The sequence below is a fragment of the Gopherus evgoodei genome, chromosome 3, assembly GCF_007399415.2.
Source record: "Gopherus evgoodei ecotype Sinaloan lineage chromosome 3, rGopEvg1_v1.p, whole genome shotgun sequence".
NCBI classification, from domain to species: Eukaryota; Metazoa; Chordata; order Testudines; family Testudinidae; genus Gopherus; species Gopherus evgoodei.
The window spans coordinates 222,920,119-222,939,423 of NC_044324.1; the positions used below are offsets into that span (position 1 = coordinate 222,920,119).

General features: G+C 43.0%; 1 protein-coding gene and 1 long non-coding RNA gene across 16 annotated transcripts in view; one reads left to right on the forward strand and one right to left on the reverse strand.

The window, feature by feature from the left end:
* LOC115649336 overlaps positions 1 to 6,854 on the forward strand; it is a 176,440-nt gene extending 169,586 nt beyond the window's left edge. Inside the window, exons 4-5 of one of the 2 annotated variants that reach the window (XR_003999812.1) lie at positions 2,262 to 2,366; positions 2,859 to 6,854. This is a non-coding gene — a long non-coding RNA (uncharacterized LOC115649336). Of the gene's footprint in view, positions 1 to 2,261 lie in introns of both variants that reach the window. The other variant, XR_003999811.1, reaches the window with a different exon arrangement.
* BCL2L11 (BCL2 like 11) overlaps positions 1 to 19,305 on the reverse strand; it is an 85,439-nt gene that overhangs the window by 36,632 nt on the left and 29,502 nt on the right. For 12 of the 14 annotated variants that reach the window (XM_030558226.1, XM_030558230.1, XM_030558228.1 and 9 more), the window contains one exon: positions 16,984 to 17,096. The exons of 1 other annotated variant lie outside the window; for it this stretch is intronic. In XM_030558226.1, the coding sequence (XP_030414086.1) occupies positions 16,984 to 17,096 (113 nt within the window). Of the gene's footprint in view, positions 1 to 15,355; positions 15,459 to 16,983; positions 17,097 to 19,305 lie in introns of all 14 variants that reach the window. One more of the 14 variants, XM_030558225.1, reaches the window with a different exon arrangement.

Sequence of the window (19,305 nt, forward strand, 5' to 3'; positions counted from 1 at the left end):
GGCGCAGACAGATTTCATTAAGGGTAAAGGGAATGCAACATAAAAAGCTTGGGGACCACTGATTTTAGAACCATAGCAACGATCACTGTATTTAAACCTGGTGCATGTTTAATACACTGACACTGACTTGATTCTAAGACTGGCTACATATAAAAAACCCAGCATGTAATTTATGCAATTTGGTACAGACGAAAACAAAAAAATTGGGTAAAACCAACAAGGTATTCACAGAGCACAATTGTATCATAGTCCAAATTGTTGACTGAAAAATGTTTCAGGTTCCCAATGGGTAAAATCTGGTAGCTGTAATTTATTTAAGAAAACCAGTGATATTCATGCTAAGAAGTTAAATAAAGCTAAGGGCAATCTGTGCCAGAACTAATGAACTAGTGAACCTCCAATTGTTCTCAAGTGACTCCACCTGTGTAAACACTATTTAGCCTGTATAATGTGTAGAGACATCTGAAAACAACTTTGCTCTTTTCAGCTGAAAGGGGAAAATGTAAAATGGGGGAGAGGGAAATGATAAAAAACTGCACGTTTGTTATCCAGTAGAACCTAAGAGTTACAAACAGGAATGGAGGTTGGCTGTAACTCTGAAACGTTTGTAATTCTGATCAAAACATTATGGTTGTTCTTTCAAAAGTTTACATTGATTTAATACAGCTTTGAAACTTAACTATGCAGAAGAAAAATGTTCCTTTTCACCACCTTAATTTAAACGAAACAAGCACAGAAACAGTTTTCTTGTCAAATCATTTTTTTTCCAACTTTCCCTTTATGTTTTAGTAGTTTACATTTAACTGTGCTGATTTGTGTGCGTCTCTGCTGCTGCGCCCGATTGCATACTTCTGGTTCCAAATGAGGTGCGTGGTTGACGGGCCAATTTGTAATTCTGAGATTCTACTGTATTATGTTTTGACTATATTGAACTATTGGCAAGTTTTAGATGTGGCAAATCAGGAAAGCAAGCAGCTGATGGGACAGGAATGAAATAGTTGGCATGGGACATGAATACAAACACACCGAGCCGATTTGTTTTTCACTTCTATTACATATGACCACAACTTGGAAGACATTGTTCCAGGGTGACTCAACATATATAAAAATAAAGCACACGGATCAATTATCTCAATAAAATCAGATTAACTGCTTCATTGTTAGGAACTGAAAACTATGCTGGTGATTTCCTTAATAATAATATTTGCCCATGAAGCCAAAAATGCTGTGAAATGACACAGGTACTGCCTTTTAAAATGAACACTTCCCCCTCTGTCTGCCTGACAGGCAGGGTAAGTAATTGTCTGGCTGGAAGCCTCCGGCCAGTTACAATCAGCATTGGTTTGAGACAAGTTAACAGTAATTATTCACACAAGGCAGTCAGCATCTCCCAGATAGAGAAGAAAGTCTACAGCAGCTGGTGCAGTTTTCTCCAAGCTGCTTCGCTGGCTCTTGAGAACTTGCTTGACATAATGGAATTGCGATAAGGCCAGGGCATTTCCTCTCTGTATCTCGTAACAAGATGGGAGGAAATCAGTTTTCTGTATGCAATGTCTGCAGAGACACTTAACCACAGCATGCGCTGATCTTTTACACACAACTGATTTTGCTCCAGTTTCAATATTGACTTGTCATACGTTTACTGAAATAAACTTAAAGTTTTATTTTCAATTGGGGCAATAAATACAAGTGAGATTTTTAACATCTGCTCAAAAGAAAAAGTAAGTTTCCTAGAGTACAGCCTAGTGAACTGACCCCAATGGAACAGGAAGTTGAATATCTGGACCGTTAACTAGAACTGGCAAATGCCAAACAGGGCTTGTGTGTGTCCGTTATTAACAGAGGATATGTTTGAAGTTTATCTGTAGAAGAAAAACTCTTAGACCTGTGTCCTTCCTTCATATGATTTATAAAGGAGGCTGTTGGTGAAACCTGCTTAATTTGGAGAGGAAATAAGTTTTGTTCAAACTGTTCAACTTTGTTCTTTATTTAAGTGAAACATTTAACTTTTAGTTAAGTTTTGATACCTAACTATCTAGCTCCCCCCCCCCCCACCCCCAATACTATGTCTCTTAAAGTAAGGGCTGAATAAGCTTTCAATCTACATTTCTATGCCCTTAAAACATTAGCAAGACAAAACCCAATTTTTGTAGTATTTCAAAGGCAAAACAAAACTTTTAAAATAAGTCTGTAATGTGTAAAGATGTCATGAAATAAAATTTTTAAAAAGGCACAAATATATTTTATTTCCTTCTTTTCAGGCCACCCATAAGGACAAGATTACATAAAGCCACAGGCATCATTTGCGCTGCAACAATGGAGTCTCAGCTATGGGAGAGACCTTGGGCCTCTGTAGACAGGCTGAGGTGATGCATTCAGGTTCATTTGGTTAGTGGTGGAAGAAAACTTTTAGATGTAGGGATCAGCCAACACTCCCTGCCAGAGGAATTAATGGTTTTAAAAGCCAGAATGTGGAAAGACTTAAAAAGGAAAATAAAAGCATCAGGAAATGAGGAAGCAGGCACACAGGAGGAAATAGGACCGGGGTGTCTGACAGACAACTTGCTCTTTACTACAGGTATTCTGTCACCAGGGATAACTGTACCATTGGCCAACCCCAATGTTAGAAAAATGAGACACACCCGGAATTCAAGTAAATTGTAGCGGACTGCAGAATAATTAAAGTGTTTCAAGTAATAAGGCTGAGTAAGACGAAAATATTGTGAATTAAAGAAAGTTATAATTCAGTCAAGGGAAATGTGTGTAAGCAAAGAAGAAACACTTGCTAGCTATGACCACATCCCCCAGAGAGGAGAAACAGGTGACCCTCTTCTCTTTAACCAGTTTACTTTTGACAGATGTCAACTACAGAAGCCACTACCAGTGAGCTGTTAGGAGAGAACTCGCTCGGATGGCTCTTTCAGTTGGCTAATATTACTATAGGGTAAGGTTTCGAACATTAAACCCAAATAGGAATGGCCAAAAAACAGACATTTTACCCAAAGCCTTTTTCAGGGTGGGGGAGATCACCTAAGCAGTTTTAACTTGAAATGACATTGGGGGAGGGAGTTCCACAGACTTAAAAGTTAGTTGGGTGCAAAGGAAGGGGGCAGAGGCTGGAGAAGGAAGGGAACCACAGGGGGCTGGCATGTTCAAGGGAATAAGAATGATGGAGAAGAGGCTGGCAGCAGAGGGACTGTGATGGATGGGGCGAGGAGGTCAGAGGCAGTAACCCAGCAGTGAAAGGGTTCAATCCCACTTACATGCATATACACTCGATCAGCACAACTAACCAGAATATTAACAACCCTTAGAAAATGCAGTTTTCCAAGGATTCACTTCCCCACCTTAATCTAACGGACATGAAAGAATTATCCAGGCAAGAGTCTGGAATTTCATTCCACTTATGCCAAAATACCCAAATGAAAACAATCCACAGGAGTTCAATCCAGGGAAGTGAGTATGTAGGAAACACACAGACCTTGACAGCAAGCTGCTCCTTCAAAGACCTGTTGTGAGTGCCCGTTGTTACAACTTTTAGCTATGCATTCTGCTCAGTTTCCAGGTCTGAATGATGAAGTGAACCATCTCCACATCCACCGTTGGTAACTGCATTCGCAGACACTGCTGAGCTCTGGCACTCTCTCAGATGCTCTACAAGCAATGTATGACCTTACAGACCACATGAGCTGCAATACCTAGCCATAGGAACAGTGGCTGCTGTAAGAGGATTCCTAATGAGGGAAGTGACCTGTCACTTTTTGAAGTTATTATGCCAATGCCTTTCATTCCTTGTTCTTTTCTTTAACATGCCGTCATTTGCAGCTGGTCAAATCACAATATATTGCTCTCCTAGACTAAGCAAAGGAACATGCTGGCAAACAAACAGGACATCATGCTGAAGGATTCCCAATCTCCATTCATGAGTTCATTCAACAGAACATTTAGGGTGGCAGATATCCAACTATTGTGGGGAGGGGATGGGGGAGAAAAGTTAACAATATAGAAGGAAAAACATCAGGAGCATGGATAGTCGGAAATTTAAGCATAGGCCTGTAGCCAAGAGGAGGTATTGGGAGAGGTTTCCTTCCTACTGGGTCAAGCCATATTAACAGCAATGATCAGGTCATACTGAAGTGACCCTGCTGGCTCATCGCTGGATACTTCCTCCAACCTCAGATGAGATGGCGGAAATGGAACTAGCCAGCAGAGGCCACTGTGTTATCCAGTCCAACGTCTGCTAGTGCAGAGCTCCAAATCCCTAGAGACAAGGAAAAAGGAAGTATAATCCTGATGTCAGAAGCGATCAGACTTGGGTGGGAAGCCCCAGCTTGTGCAAGAGCAGGAACAGCAGGCTGGAAGCAGTGGCAAAGCCAGACAGCCTGAGAGCTGGGAATGAAAAGCTGAGACACACACAGGAAAGCAGCACGTTGCTGCTGGCTGAGGACACAGAGCAGCAACTTGTAAAGTAAAGTAGTAAAGTCATGGGAGTGGACAGCATGGCTGGGCCCCAATGAGATATGGACAGGAGGGCAGAACTCTGGCTGGGGAATGGTATTTAGTCCTGAGGGCCAATTACCTTTCATACCCTTCTGCTGGCCTATCCTTAGGGCTCGAGTCTGTTGGGTTGATCTTTTACAGAAACTGTTGACATCACTGTCCTAAACTATTAGCATATTTCTAAGGTTAAAATAATCAGGCTAAATACAGTAAGAAAGGGCAGGGAGAGGGGGCATAAGATTACTTTTAAAAAGTCCAGTCCAGGACATTGTTAAGGGACTGGCAGGAAATGCATAGACTTGGCAGAGTCATGCTCTATTTTCATCCTATTCTACACTAGATGCTCGCATCTGCTTTTACTGTCACTGACTTTCCACCTGGCACCCTAAGCTCATGTGATTCAGCTTGTGGGAACCCTTATGTCTTTATATCATGAGCAGTAACAAAGATGAACAAAAAATATGAGTCAATGATTTCTTTTGAAGCAACTAGGGTTTAATACTATCCTCTTCCCATGGAATTCTGAATTGCTTCGATCACAAGCCATGATAGAAAAGAATGAGCGACACACACGGCTGTATTCACCAGATCTCAGCTATAGTAATGTGAATTTTAGTGTAGCCTGCTGATCTCTTTGCATACGCTGCCTAAGGCAGAACAACTGCATCATTCACAAAAACAAGAGCAGGGCAACAGCAGTGAAGAGACAGACAATGTACTTCAGGAGAGGGGTTATTTGTTCTAAAACAGTCCTGTAGAGCCCAAACAATCTTAATAGGCAGGCACAGCCACCTAAAAAAGTGACGACTTATTCTGAACAAAAACAAGCTTCAATACCTTTCTTTCTCTGTGCTGTACTGTTATAAAATAAGATACACGTTATATTTAGTGCAGGAAATTCATGCCTGTACATGCCCTGGAGAATAGCAGAAATTATGCCCTTGACACAAAGATGAGATGTTTTTCTCATGGCTCTATCTAGTCGTATGACATAATGAATAGTCATTAAATGTACATAGTTTCCAATGCAGAGTGCAAGAGGAGACTTTTCCCCTTTTGCCCCGCTGACACTGAAATATACCCGGGCTCTCTAGTCCATCTGCATATCCCCGTGCCACAAGATTAGCACCGTTAGAATGCTGGCGGCCGAATGCAGCCAGACAAGATTGCCCATTGCAACAGACTGAACAGCAGGATTTGCAGGCCTGCAGCCTGCCTGCCTGCCAGGTCTATTCTCCTCCCCTTTGTGACAGATGTCCAGCAAATTACACAGGCAGAAGAAATCCTGCATTGAGCCTCTAGCTGAGCAACTTCCCACAGTTCAGCAGCAGATCAGGCAGACAGAAAAAACAGGGTTTGAGACAAAAGAAGAGACGTGAAGATTTATAATACAGGTATGAGTACATGGGAGGAGACAAACAAGGAAAGATCTTGTCTTGCCAGAAAGAGCACCTCCTGTCAGACAGAGCATTTCACAGGCAGGGATTCACTACAGGATTCCACTGACTAAGGCCCCAGTCTACACTAGATACTTTTGCCTATAGAACAGTGTCAGTTAGGACAGGGATTTTGGGGTTTTTTGGAGTGCATAACATTTCTGCGCTGGCAAAGCCCTGGTGTAGTCGCAGTTATCATAGCAGTGCTTTCGCTAGTAAAGTTTATTTTGCCCACCAACCCATTATAAAAGTATTGTTTAGCCTGTATTATCTGCATCTACACTAGCAGGGTTTGTCAGTACCGGCAGACCCGGGTCTCGGCAGCCACTATCCCAATTTTAATCACTCAAATAAGGGAGGTTATTTTCAAGCACCAGTACTGTGCAGAGATGTACAGCTCTTTACCCATTCATTGTCAAAGTGTTTGGTCACTACTGATTTAAGGAACCTCTAAAAGTAGGGCCAAAATTTAGTTTTGATATTTTAAGTTTAAAAGACATAAGAACATTCTTCTCCAAGGCTGGAGATGAGAAAGCAGCAGCAGCATTGTGCTTGCAAAGCAGAAAGTGAAACTGACCAGAGTAGTTTCATCCTTCAAGCAGACTGAAGTGCAAACAAGGAACAGCACAAATGGCAATTAGATTGCTAGAATTCTTTCACTTTTAATACTATAAGGCGGGTAGGAATGCCAGGTAGGAATGGTTTGAAAATACAAATTTTCAGCTTGGGAAAAAAGTTGCAACCAGAGCCATCCGATCCATAGGATGGACCAGAACAGCCACCCTGGGCCCCGCACTTTGGGACTCGGGGTCCAGGGTGGTCTGAGGGGTTAGCAGGGGGCCCGGTGCTGGCAGCAGTGAGCGACCCAGTCCCAGCCCGCTCCACTGGCTCCCAGCATCGCTCAGGGGCAGGGGTGGAATGGGGTGAGGAGGGGGCAGAGCAGGAAAGGGGCTTGGGGGAGGGGGCACGGCAGCGGCTTGGGGTGGAATTGGGGCAGAAAGAGGCGAGGCAGAGTGAGGGCAGGGCCTGGGCTGGAGGTGGGGGGGGGGTTGTCCCAGGCTCTGCACCCCCCTAGGGGCTGCCCTGGGTGCAACTCCCAGTTGCCTTATACCAGTGGCTGTCAACCTTTTCTGATTATTGTACCAGGAATCTGATTTATCTTCCCTACCCCCAAGTTACATCTCACTTAAGATCTATTTGCTTATAAAATCAGACATAAAAATACAAGTGTCACTGCACACTATTACTGAAAAATTGCTGACATTCTCAAATAAATCAACTGGAATATAAATATCATACTTACATTTCAGTGTACAGTCTGTCAAGCAGTATAAACAAAGCATTGCCTGTATGAAATTTTAGTTTATAATGACCAAGCTAATGCTTTTTAGTAGCTTGTTGTAAAATAGGCAAAAATCTCTAGATGAGTTGATTTCCCCCCAGAAGACGTATGACGAGCCTCAGGGGTATGCGTACCCCTGGATGAGAACCATATGCATTCTCTCTCTCTCTCTCTCCTGGAATCAGTACACTCAAGAAAAAAAAAAAGTCACACAAGGCCCCTTCCTATTTTAAGCCCCTTAGGGTAGGGACCAGCTTTTTGTTGTGTTTGTACAGCGCTGAACACAGTGTGACTCCAGTTTGTGCCTAGCGCCCCAGGCAATGCAGTAATACAAATTGTTATTTTAATTTCCAGCAGGATAAAAGGTGCCTCTTTAGCACGGAGTACCTGACAGCAACCACCAACACACACATTACCTCCTTACAGCTGAACCTAACAGAACCTCACCAACAAACCCCCCCCACAAACCCTATGACAGAACTGCCTACCCCCGCTCCCCACCTCAGTCCCATTCAGGCCCCAGCAGATGGAGAAGCTGTGCACAGCACACTGAGGCTATGTCTACACCAGCAGAGTTTTTGCGCTGTCAGTTTCACCGGTGATAGGGAACCGGCAAAAGAAAAGCCCTGGTTTGTGTCCTCACTCACTTCCACAGGTGTCAGAGTGTTCACGTTTGCAGTACTTCCATCGCTAAGCACGGAGGGCAGCTCTCTCACAGTGCAGCTCTCTCCATTTGGAGGATAGGCCTTGAGGGAAGGGGATGATCATGGGGCATGCTGGGTCCCTGCACTGCCTCCTGTCCCCAGACACTGATCCAAGCAGAGGATTGTTTGCTCTGTGGAGCAGCCATTGTCTCCTGGTCAGATAAGTCAGCACTTGCCAAGAAACCAGGAAGAGGAGTTTCAAAGTTCCCAGGGGTTTACAGGGGAGGGGGGGACGTCTGTTTCCCTGGCCAGCAGCTCCACTGCTCTGACATCAAAGTGGTCACCTAGGCCCTGTGGGATATCCTGAGGAGGCTCAAAGCTCTGTAAATAGGGAGAATGTGTCTTCACTTGCACATCACCGCAAAAGGATCAGCGTTAAGAGCTGTATGCCTCTTGTGGAGGTGGTTTTCTGTTTGCGGGGCAACTTCTGAATTTCACTGCAGAAAGTCTTTGGCCAAGTGTAGACGCTCCCATAGTTTTTGCGCAAAAAAGGGACATTTTGCGCTTTAAATGGCAAGTGTAGACATGCCCTGAAGGTCAGCACATCCAGACTGTTCTCAGACAGGGATGGCGGAGGATGAGGTTTGAGAGAGCAAGTTACGATGACAACACAAAAACTGCTTGCCTTTCACTGTAGCACATCACACCAAACTCAAAGAAACACTAGGACTCTGAACACTCACCGGAGGACTAAACCTATTAGCTAGGAACAAAATACCAAACACATCCCACTTGACCTCACCCAGAGAAGTCCATGGTTTGCCAGCAGTTCTCTGGTGGTCCCCACACCCCGCCAGCTACAAAGTATAAAAGAATAGCTTGAAATGAAGCTATGGACAGAGGGTAAGGAGGAAACAAATGGATTACATGGTATATTTGAAGCTCCAGCCGGGGATAACTGGCATGACATGAAGAGCTGCTCTTTCCTCTCCCCAACATGCCTATCTACTTAGAAGGGGACCTCCTCACTTCTCTTCCTCACAGAAGGGGGCACTCATTCTTATTGCCCTTCCCCAACCAAGCAAAGCAAGACAGTGATCTCACCCACCCATCCATCACCCAACAGCTTGGGGGAGGGGGCCCTGCACTTTGCTTCTCCACTCTCGGCAGCATACTGGCAGATGGCAATCCGAGTCAGTGGACAAAAGGGACTGTACACGTACAGTCAATGCCAACAGCCTTTTGCCTAACAGAAAATGCAAGGAATCAAGTGCTGAGCCAGTGCGCATTGCTGCACTCTGACACCTCTCTGACGGAGTGCTATTTTTGCACTGATCATTCACTCAGTCCCCTCTTTCTAACCTCACGACATAACTTCAGACTTTTGCACCACTAAGAATGTTTAATATCCCTCAATTTACTTCTCAATTTTATACAAAATAAAAACATTTGATCCTCCCTCCAAAACAATTCAATGACAAATTAAACTGTAGTCAAAATCTGTGGTATAGCCATGTCTGGTGGTGGCGTTTTGTTCCCCCCGACCCCGAAGCAACCAAAAAAAAGTACACCGATTTTTTTTATTTGAGAGCCAATATTGCAATCAGCCCTGTTCAATGATTATTGTCAATTTCAGACCCATTTGCTATGATATTAGAACATATATACAACTTTTAAATCTATAAAACATTCTACACTGGCTTTCAACTGGCAATGGAGACTGAGTTGAGCACTTTATGGACAAAATTGCATGTTTAAGTTGTAATTTCCCAGATACTCCTCCTTAAAGAAAACAAAGGGCTTAATGACTCAACCACTGAAAAACAATTACATTTCTTCCTACAGTAACAAAAAAGGCTGCAATATGCAAAACAACAACTGTGGCAATATTTAGGAGGAGATAATCCACTGATGTCAGTGCCAGTAAGTTTAGGGAACTATGAGCAGGCACATTATTCATATGCTCTGAAAGCCCCCAATTTGATGAGAGACAGCACTCAAGTTTATGCAGAGTGCACCACACGCCATCTCCAAGGCTCATAAAGACCACACTAAGAATGATAGAAATGAAAACATGAACCAATTTTACTCCTCTCCATTTTGAAATGGACCAAGAAAAATTACTAGCGACTACACTCACACAAACCTGAAGAGCTCTGCGCGGTTTGCAAGCTTGTCTCTTTCATCAACAAAAGTTGGTTCAATAAGAGAGATTACCTCACCCACCTTGTCTCTAAAATCTGAGGACCAGTATGGATACAACACTGCATATACCCACACATCACACAAAAGTTACATCTAGTGTCTTGAATTTTCTTTAGCTTGTATAAAGCATTAAAGTTGGCAACTGTAAGGAACTGACAAGGAGGAAAAACAAAAGTTTTAAAAGAAGTATCTTAAGACAGAAGCAGTATCTAGGCCTTGAAAACAAAAAAGTGCATGAGAATCAACAGCTGTAGAGTGAATATAACTAGACTCTAGTCTCTTCTATGCTCTGAAAACTCCTGTTCAGGGTTGTTAAAATGCGAATTTTGGCCTTGCCTAAAAATGTTGCCTCTAGAAAGGGCTACAACACTTTGGATTCTGGGTTGCTGCTCCTCCATTGCTATAGCAGATGTCTATATCTCTTCAGTTAGCAACCCACCTTTGCTAAACAGTCACTCTCCTAATCACAATCTGAGAACCCCTCGGATACTTTATCACTGTGGAAAGCAGAGAGGTAGTGGCAAGAGAGGACTTCCAGTTCACCAGCTCTCCATGCACAGGTAATAGCCCCTAGAAAAGCCACTTGGGCTGAGAACCAAAATGAAAATGCAGAGGCCAGAGGTTCCTAGTGAAAAATACAGCATCGAGGTTCCAAGGAGGGACAACCTATGCAGACTTTACCAAATCAGTTCCGCTAACCTGAAAATTCTGGTCACTAAGGATCTCTCTACCCGTGGCTGCCCATGTCAGCTGACTGGGGCTTGGGCTATAAAACTACAGTGTAGATGTCCAGTGCTGGGCTGTAGCCTGGTCTCTGGGACCCCAGACATCTGCACTGCAGTTTTACAGCCTGGTAGCCCAAGCCTGAGTTAGCTGAGAAAAGCCAGCTACAGGTGTTTAACTGCAGTGTAGAGATACCCTAAAGGGCAGAATCCTGCAACATGAGCCCTAGGATCAGAGATTGCTGAAATATGCCTTCTCTGCATGCTGAGACTTTTCAGCTTGTAATTCTGTTGACAGGCAAAGGAGGTGCACATCAATCCTACCCCAGATTGAGCAATGTGAGAGGATGGCTGTCCTGTTCAGGGACTGCGCACTATAAAGGATGCCTGGGCAACTCACCAGTCTACCTGTACATCTCCTGTACAGCCAGCTAGCTGCATGGCTGCTAAGTTCTGATATCCTTCTCCACCTCTTCTAAGAGAGCCCTCTCCTCTCTGTCTGAAGTTCTCCCCTTTAGTTACAGATCAGGGGCCACCACAGCAGAGTCAGTCAGACACCATGTCCTTGAACTGAAACAAGGCTAGGCTCGCTGCTCAGAAGTCAAGGACCTTGATGTGGTCCTCTCTGGACCACATTTCCTTGGTGTTTCTGGATAGGAGAGCTGTTTCCCAGCTTAAGACTGACATTGGTGGTGATGATGTGACTCCTGCAAGGGCATATCTTTCAATAAGTTCCCTGGACAGCTGCCACCACCAGGAGGACTTCTGAGAAGAACAGACACATGAAGCTCTGCTGAGTGGGGAAGAACTGATTCAGGAAAGTTCACAGGAGAGGACAGGAAAACCTCCTGGCCTATGGCAACAGTTCTGTGAGCCAGGTCATGACTTCCATTAACTGGGTCTGCATCTCCCTGAGCCTGATGACAACATCCAAAGGAGCCCCCAGATGAGCCTGCTTTTGTCTTGGTTTATCAAGTTTGTCTTGTTGAGATGGAGAAAACACTATGGCTAGAAATGCTAATAAAGCTGACTCACTCATTAAAAGCCCCAAGCTGCCAATTATCCAGGTAAAGAACGGGGAGATTTTGTAATGGATAGCTGCAGCCACCACCATCATGATCTCTGAACAACCTCTCAGTGCCAGTGTGAGGCCAAAGAGAAAAATGGAACTCTGAAAATGCTGAGGATCTGTTGCAAACTGCAGGAACCCTTGATGAGCACTGAGGAAGTCTCCTAAGGTCAAAGAGCAGCTGTGATGGACCAAGTGCTTTCTGTTTTGAGTGAACCTAGATGACAGAAGAATTGAGCCACTTGCGATCTAACACTAATTGGGCCCCCAGTGACCATGTAGAGCCTGTATACTATAGAAAGAAGTAAATTCCTAAAAATGTAGCTGGTATTTTGGAATGAGCTGTATTGTTTGAATCTCCAGTAACTGCTGCACAAAGCCCTGGTCATGGCTGTCCTTTCATCCTGATGGAAGGAGAAGGTACAAATCTACTAATCAACGGGGAAGGAAGAGAACGCCACAAAGTACCCTGCAGATGACCGGTAACACCTATTTTATCCTCTGTAGTAAAGGCTCCCAAAGGGGAAAAGAAAAAAGGCAGGAAATTTACTTCTCATTCTTGGCATAAATGGTCAGAGGTAAAGAGTGGTGTTCCCCAGGGGTCTGTACTGGGACCTGTCCTATTTAACATATTCATAAATGATCTGGAAAAAGGGGTAAACAGTTGGGTGGCAAATTTTGCAGCTGATATAAAACTACTCAAGATACTTAAGTCCCAGGCAGACTGCGAAGAGTTACAAAAGGATCTCTCAAAACTGGGTGACTGGGCAACAAAATGGCTGATGAAATTTGATGTTGATAAATGCAAAGTAATGCACATTGGAAAGCAATCTCAATTATACATACAAAATGATGGGGTCCAAATTACTGTTAACACTCAAGAAAGACGCTGGAGTCATCATGGATAGTTCTCTGAAAATATCCACTCAATGTGTAGCGACAGTCAAAAAAGCGAACAGAAGTTTGGGAGTCCTTGAGAAAGGGATATATAATAAGACAGAAAATATTATATTGCCTTTCTATAAATCCATGCAACACTCATATCTTGAATTCTGCCATTTCATAGATTCTGGGAGGGAATGCTTTATCGATTTTTCACTCCTTTTGCCTCAGAATTGGTAATTTTTTCAAATCTTGGATAAAAGCACATCTTAAAACTTGTGATATAATGACCAAATATCTGTCTCTAAAAGCAGAGTCATCACAGCCATCTTAGTTATCACTTGCAGGTGAATGAGGAAAACAGCAGCAGATTAATTTCAGCGTTAACAAAACAGAAGGAATAATTTGAACTGCAAGTACTAACTGTTTATTTAGAATTTAACTAACCAATTTAACTAACCGTTCAAGAAAGAGGCCAGAGCATTACTGTGGTCAGCTTAAGAAAAGACACATGCCCATGGTACAGCAACAGTCAAAAGGAGCAAACCGATTGTTTGGATGTATAAATGGGATTAAAAATGAAAATTATATAAATTAATTATATAATTTTCCAGTGCCTATCACAACCTTTTTATTTCAATTCTGATTTTCTCTTGAACGGACTACCAACAGGTATTAAAATGTGCTCAAGTCTATTAAAATCTTGTGACCTTACACAGATTTGAACATAAGCCCCTCTAAGAGAAAAACTTTTGCAACAACCCACACAACGTACTACTCTGTTTCTTCAAAATGCAGTTAGCACATGACTGAGAATGGGTCCAGTTGAAATACCACAGGATAATTATACTATCTTTAGACAGAGCAATAACACTATCCATTACCCTCTCGAAGCCCTATGGATTAATGTGTTTTATCTTTGGTGTCAGATGACTTGTCAAACTGTTACCATGTTCAATTACACAAAAATCCACCCTGGCTGAATCTCTTCGTGTAATAAGTTGAACATGGTAACAGTTTGACAAGTTGACAATAATTGCAAATTTAAAAGTGGGTTTTTTAATTCAAATTTTTTTAATTTTAATTAAAAAACCATTTTAAAATCAAATTTTAGTATATTTTTCTTTGAAAACCTATTTCAAATTAAATTTGCAATTATGACAACTTATATCTTAAAATAATTAACAATAAATTGGAACAATATTCAAGCACTACATATTTACCACCAGTGATTTTAAAAAAACAGTTAACTGGTAGAAATCACTGGCTAAGCAGAGTTTGTTAGTGCTGATCCAACTTTTGTCAGAGACTAGTTTCATCATTTCATCCTACTCTCCTAGCTCAGTTCAATGACTAGTTCAAAGTTGAGAAACCAAATGGGAGTTCAAAAAGCAGGAAAGCTTATTTTTCTCATCAAATCTCTGAATAAAACCAAGATGCGAGAGGATAAGATCTACTAGTTCTGAAACCTCGAAGGACACAGTAACCAGAAACTATCAGTTCCATTCACTCACCACAGATAATACTTAGTTTAATCAGCTAGTTTCAAATGCAAAGCATGTTTTGATGAACTTACTCCCCCCCACCTTACATATGCAGCACATTTTTATTAGTTGTAACTACTTCAGCAATTTTAGAATGCAGAGTTCTGCACAGTTTTAATTTAATTCCAATTTCCCTCCAACTACAATTTGACACAAATTATGCATAAAAATCTAGTAAATTTTTGAACATAAATGTAAAAATTAATAACCTCAATAAATATCTGTTAAACTATACAATTGCTGAAATAAATGCATATAGCTGTAGTATATCTCCAAGGCCAGAAGATAGGATGACAAACAATATAGCATGAATGCATCCTGTGAATGTTCTTGTTCAAGATCTGATTCTAACCACAATCAAAGGAGAGACATTATATAATGTAGCACTATATCCAGTGAGATGTAGAAAACCTATAGTGGAAAGAAGTCAACAGTAATGACTCCAAAACACATTCCGCCAGTGCATAAACCTCAAAGAAAAAGAAAAATGAGAGAACCAGACCACACATCACAGAACATCCATTGTGCCAGGCAGAATTCTCCAGTGGGTGGAACTAGGACTCCATTACCTTTTTTATTGGTGCTACAGCATGTACAATTGACTTGGGGAAAAGGAAACTCCCTCCCCCAACAGCGATAGGATAATCCAGGTAACAAGAAAGAAAATCTTTTCCATCAGCTTGTTCCATTAACAAAAAACTAAAAGAAAAACAAATTAAAATACTTAGAAAAAGGTTTTTCTTCAGATTGTGTTAATGTAGCTGTGGTATACGCTGCTGAACTCAGTATCTGACACAAAGTACTAGCAACATCAGGAGAGAACTAAGGGTGTGCAGAGGCCTAGATGACACACAAGAGAAGAGTGAACAGGGCCCAGGGGGTCAAGAGGCAGCCTGGGAGAAGAACAGGTTGCACTGAGATTGAGACAGTTGAAAGTCCCCAAAATGAAAGTATGGATTCTCTTTAAAAAAACATTTTTTTTTAATGAATAATCTTATGTCACTGACTTACCATTCATGGAAATCAGTTAAAAATCCAAGCAGTTAACATCTCATCTCTCACTTAATCGATAGGGACCTCGGGTACCGGTGCACCTGTCTGCGCTGTTCTCGGCCTGCGGCACACAGCAGGTTAGTCTGCTGAGGGCAGTAACACTTTGGTCTAATTATGCTTGTTGGTTTAGCATGGCGGTAACTGGGCAGTGTTAGTGACCCGTGATACAGAGGTCAGAGTAATGAACTGGTCATCCCTGCTAGCCTTAAACTTTATGACTATGACCTAGTGACACTTTGCTTAGTGTAGTTCTCCTCTCAAAAGAGTGAAAGGACAAGTTAATGGCTGGAAATTGCACATAAACATGCAAGCAATGTAGAATTAATATTGTAAAGCCAAGTTGATCACTTTGATTTAATTCCTTCAAAAAAATAATTGTTAGCTTAGTTTTAGGGTTGATTTGTAATTTCAATTCTATCCGCTTTGCCTCATAGTCAAAGGCAGAATTTTACAGCATTACAATTGTATGTGTTTTTTTTAAAATGGTACCATTACATTTTAAGATTGAAAAATAAGATGAGAAAAGTTTCAAACACACTGCAGGAGGGGAGCAGAGTTGTGTGCAGGGAAGCACATGTCTGTAGAGGGTGCCTAGGTCAGAGCAGGGCTGTGCTGGAGTGCCAAGGGAGCAGTGGCGAAGTACAAGGACTGCCACCTCAGCACTGAGGTAACCAACTGACCCAGAACTATTCCATCCCAGTTCCTACATCTCCACTCACCGCCCATGTCCCCACACCCTGGCTGTTTGCCCTACAGGCATCCCACATATGGCTGCCCACCCCTCATAAGAGCAGAGGAGGAGCAAGAATGTGCCTGGGGAATGAGGAACAGCGTTTGGGGCGACCTTGGGGGCAACTAGCCGTGAGGGGGAGGACATGCAGGAGAAATAACAAGACATATCTTTAAATTAAAGATGATGGTGCTAGATCATCCATTCAGCATCTAAAAAATCTGTCCATCAACATCACAACACAGAAACAAAAATTGTTGCATTATTTTAAAAATATAAAAAGCAGCCTCTGTCTGAGAGACTCTCAGCCTATGGGTACGTGCATAGTTTGGGGGTTGTGGGAGCAGTGGTGTTTTAGATAAATAAGTAAAAGAAAAGCAAGAGTCACCAGAGTTTCTTAAAAGGCCCCGTTTTAATGAGTTTTAACTCAAACTAAATTTGCAGGTTTACCTGAAAAACTAAATGTACCCCTCTCCCCCCCACACACAATTTTTACTCGCAGATTATGGTCTTGATCCAGCAAAGCACTTAAACATGTTTGAAAGCATTTGATGGCTCTGGGTACTTTAAATTAGGGAAAGATAGATACACTGTATACATCACAGAGAAGAGGCTGAATCCCAGTTTTAAGTGAAAAATTGAAAATAACGTTCACTATGGAGTCATGACTAGTGCTTCTGTAAGGTAGTGTTACCCACATCTACACAAACGTTTATGTTATGCACATCTCTGTACATTTGGAAACATGAAACATTTGCAACAAGACGTATTTCCAGAAATTATTATAAACCTTTTCCCTTTCAAAGTTTGCATGCAAGGAAACAGAAAATTAAAAAATACAATAAAATAAAGTTACCCTTCTTGGGCAATAGGAAGCATTAAACTCATCTCCAATACGCCGCAGTTCCTGTGCAATCCATATTTCCGGCTGCATGTCTTCACGTATTGAGGGAGACTCCCACCTGGAAGCTGCATTAGAACAAAAATAAAGAGTACTTTGAAATTTCCAAAAGTTACATGTTGAAATTAAAGTACAATAGGAAAAAAAAAAATCTATTAAACTTATTCTGTCAAAAGTTTGTGGACTAAATTTTTGTGAATGCAGTTTAACAACAAAAAACCTAAGAATACAATCACTGGAAGCTGCATAAGACAGCAAGAGAAAATTATTTACCTGCAAGTCTGCTTCTCTGAAGATACCAGGCAATCAGAGTTCTCACTCTTTGGTCTTAGGCCATGTCTACATCTAAAATTTTGCAGCGCTGGTTGTTACAGCTGTATTAGTACAGCTGTATAGGGCCAGCGCTGCAGAGTGGCCACACTTACAGCAACCAGCGCTGCAAGTGGTGTTAGATGTGGCCACACTGCAGCGCTGTTGGGCGGCTTCAAGGGGGGTTCGGGGAACGTGAGAGCAAACCGGGAAAGGAGACCAGCTTCGCCGCGGTTTGCTCTCTCGGTCCCAGAGCCACCCAGCAAACCGCAGGGAAGGAGACCTGCTTGCTCGGGGTTCCGGGACCGAGAGAGCAAACCGGGAACGCCGCGGTTTGCTCTCTCGGTCCCGGAGCCAGCCAGCAAACCGCAGGGAAGGAGACCTGCTTGCTCGGGGTTCCGGGACCGAGAGAGCAAACCGGGAACGCCGCGGTTTGCTCTCTCGGTCCCGGAACCCCGAGCAAGCAGGTCTCCTTCCCCGCGGTTTGCTGGCTGGCTCCGGGACCGAGAGAGCAAACCGCGGCGTTCCCGGTTTGCTCTCTCGGTCCCGGAACCCCGAGCAAGCAGGTCTCCTTCCCCGCGGTTTGCTGGCTGGCTCCGGGACCGAGAGAGCAAACCGCGGCGTTCCCGGTTTGCTCTCTCGGTCCCGGAACCCCGAGCAAGCAGGTCTCCTTCCCCGCGGTTTGCTGGCTGGCTCCGGGACCGAGAGAGCAAACCGCGGCGTTCCCGGTTTGCTCTCTCGGTCCCGGAACCCCGAGCAAGCAGGTCTCCTTCCCTGCGGTTTGCTGGCTGGCTCCGGGACCGAGAGAGCAAACCGGGAAAGGAAACCAGCTTGATTACCAGAGGCTTCCTCCTTCCACGGAGGTCAAGAAAAGCGCTGGTGAGTGTCTACATTGCATTACCAGCGCTGGATCACCAGCGCTGGATCCTCTACACCCGAGACAAAACGGGAGTACGGCCAGCGCTGCAAACAGGGAGTTGCAGCGCTGGTGATGCCCTGCAGATGTGGACACTCTCAAAGTTGCAGCGCTGTAACTCCCTCACCAGCGCTGCAACTTTCTGATGTAGACAAGCCCTCAGCTTTCTAGTTTGATACAGGTGGATCTACCGCAGCTCTTATAATTTTGATCTGAGGGCAGCGGTAGTAAGGTAAACCATGAGCCAGACTCATACTAACCTTTGCATGCCTGCCACCCACAGAGGTAAAAAACTACTGCCCTCTAAACATTTCAGTCAGTTCCTTTCGTTGCACAGACAGTGAAGCTCACAAAGTAAGAGTTACAAAGGGATCTCACAAAACTGGGTGATCAGGCAACAAAATGGCAGATGAAATTAAGTGTTGATAAAGGCAGAGTAATGCATAATTCCAACTATACATACAAATGATTGAGGTCTTTATTAGGTGTTACCACTCAAGGAAGATCTTGGAGTCATTATAGACAGTTCTCTGAAAACATCTGTTCGTAATGCAGTGGCAGTCAAAAACACTAACAGAATGTGAGGAATCATTAGGAAAGGGATAGGTACTAACATGGAAGATATCATAATACCACTCTATATATAGTAATACTGAGAGTGAGGCTTGCAAGCCACAAGGTACTCTTTAATGTGTCTCCTACGGCTCTTTGCATCACCACATTAAAACACTGTGTGATTTAATTATTAACCCATCTAAGTTTTTAACTAATCAGGATGCTTTTAACTATGTTATTAACTAACTGTAGTTGATAAAATACTTTCAGTCATTTTGCCATGAGAAAAAACACACACACACTAAATATTTCCCCTCATACTGTTTAAATATGATAATATAGTACTATAGTAAATAAAACAATGAATTCACATTGCTGTGGCTCTTTTGGGTAATGCTGATCACAAATTTGGCTTCCGAACCACTGAGGTCTGAGTATCACTGGTATAAATCCATGGTATCCCCACACCTTGAATACTGCATGCAGTTCTGGTCACC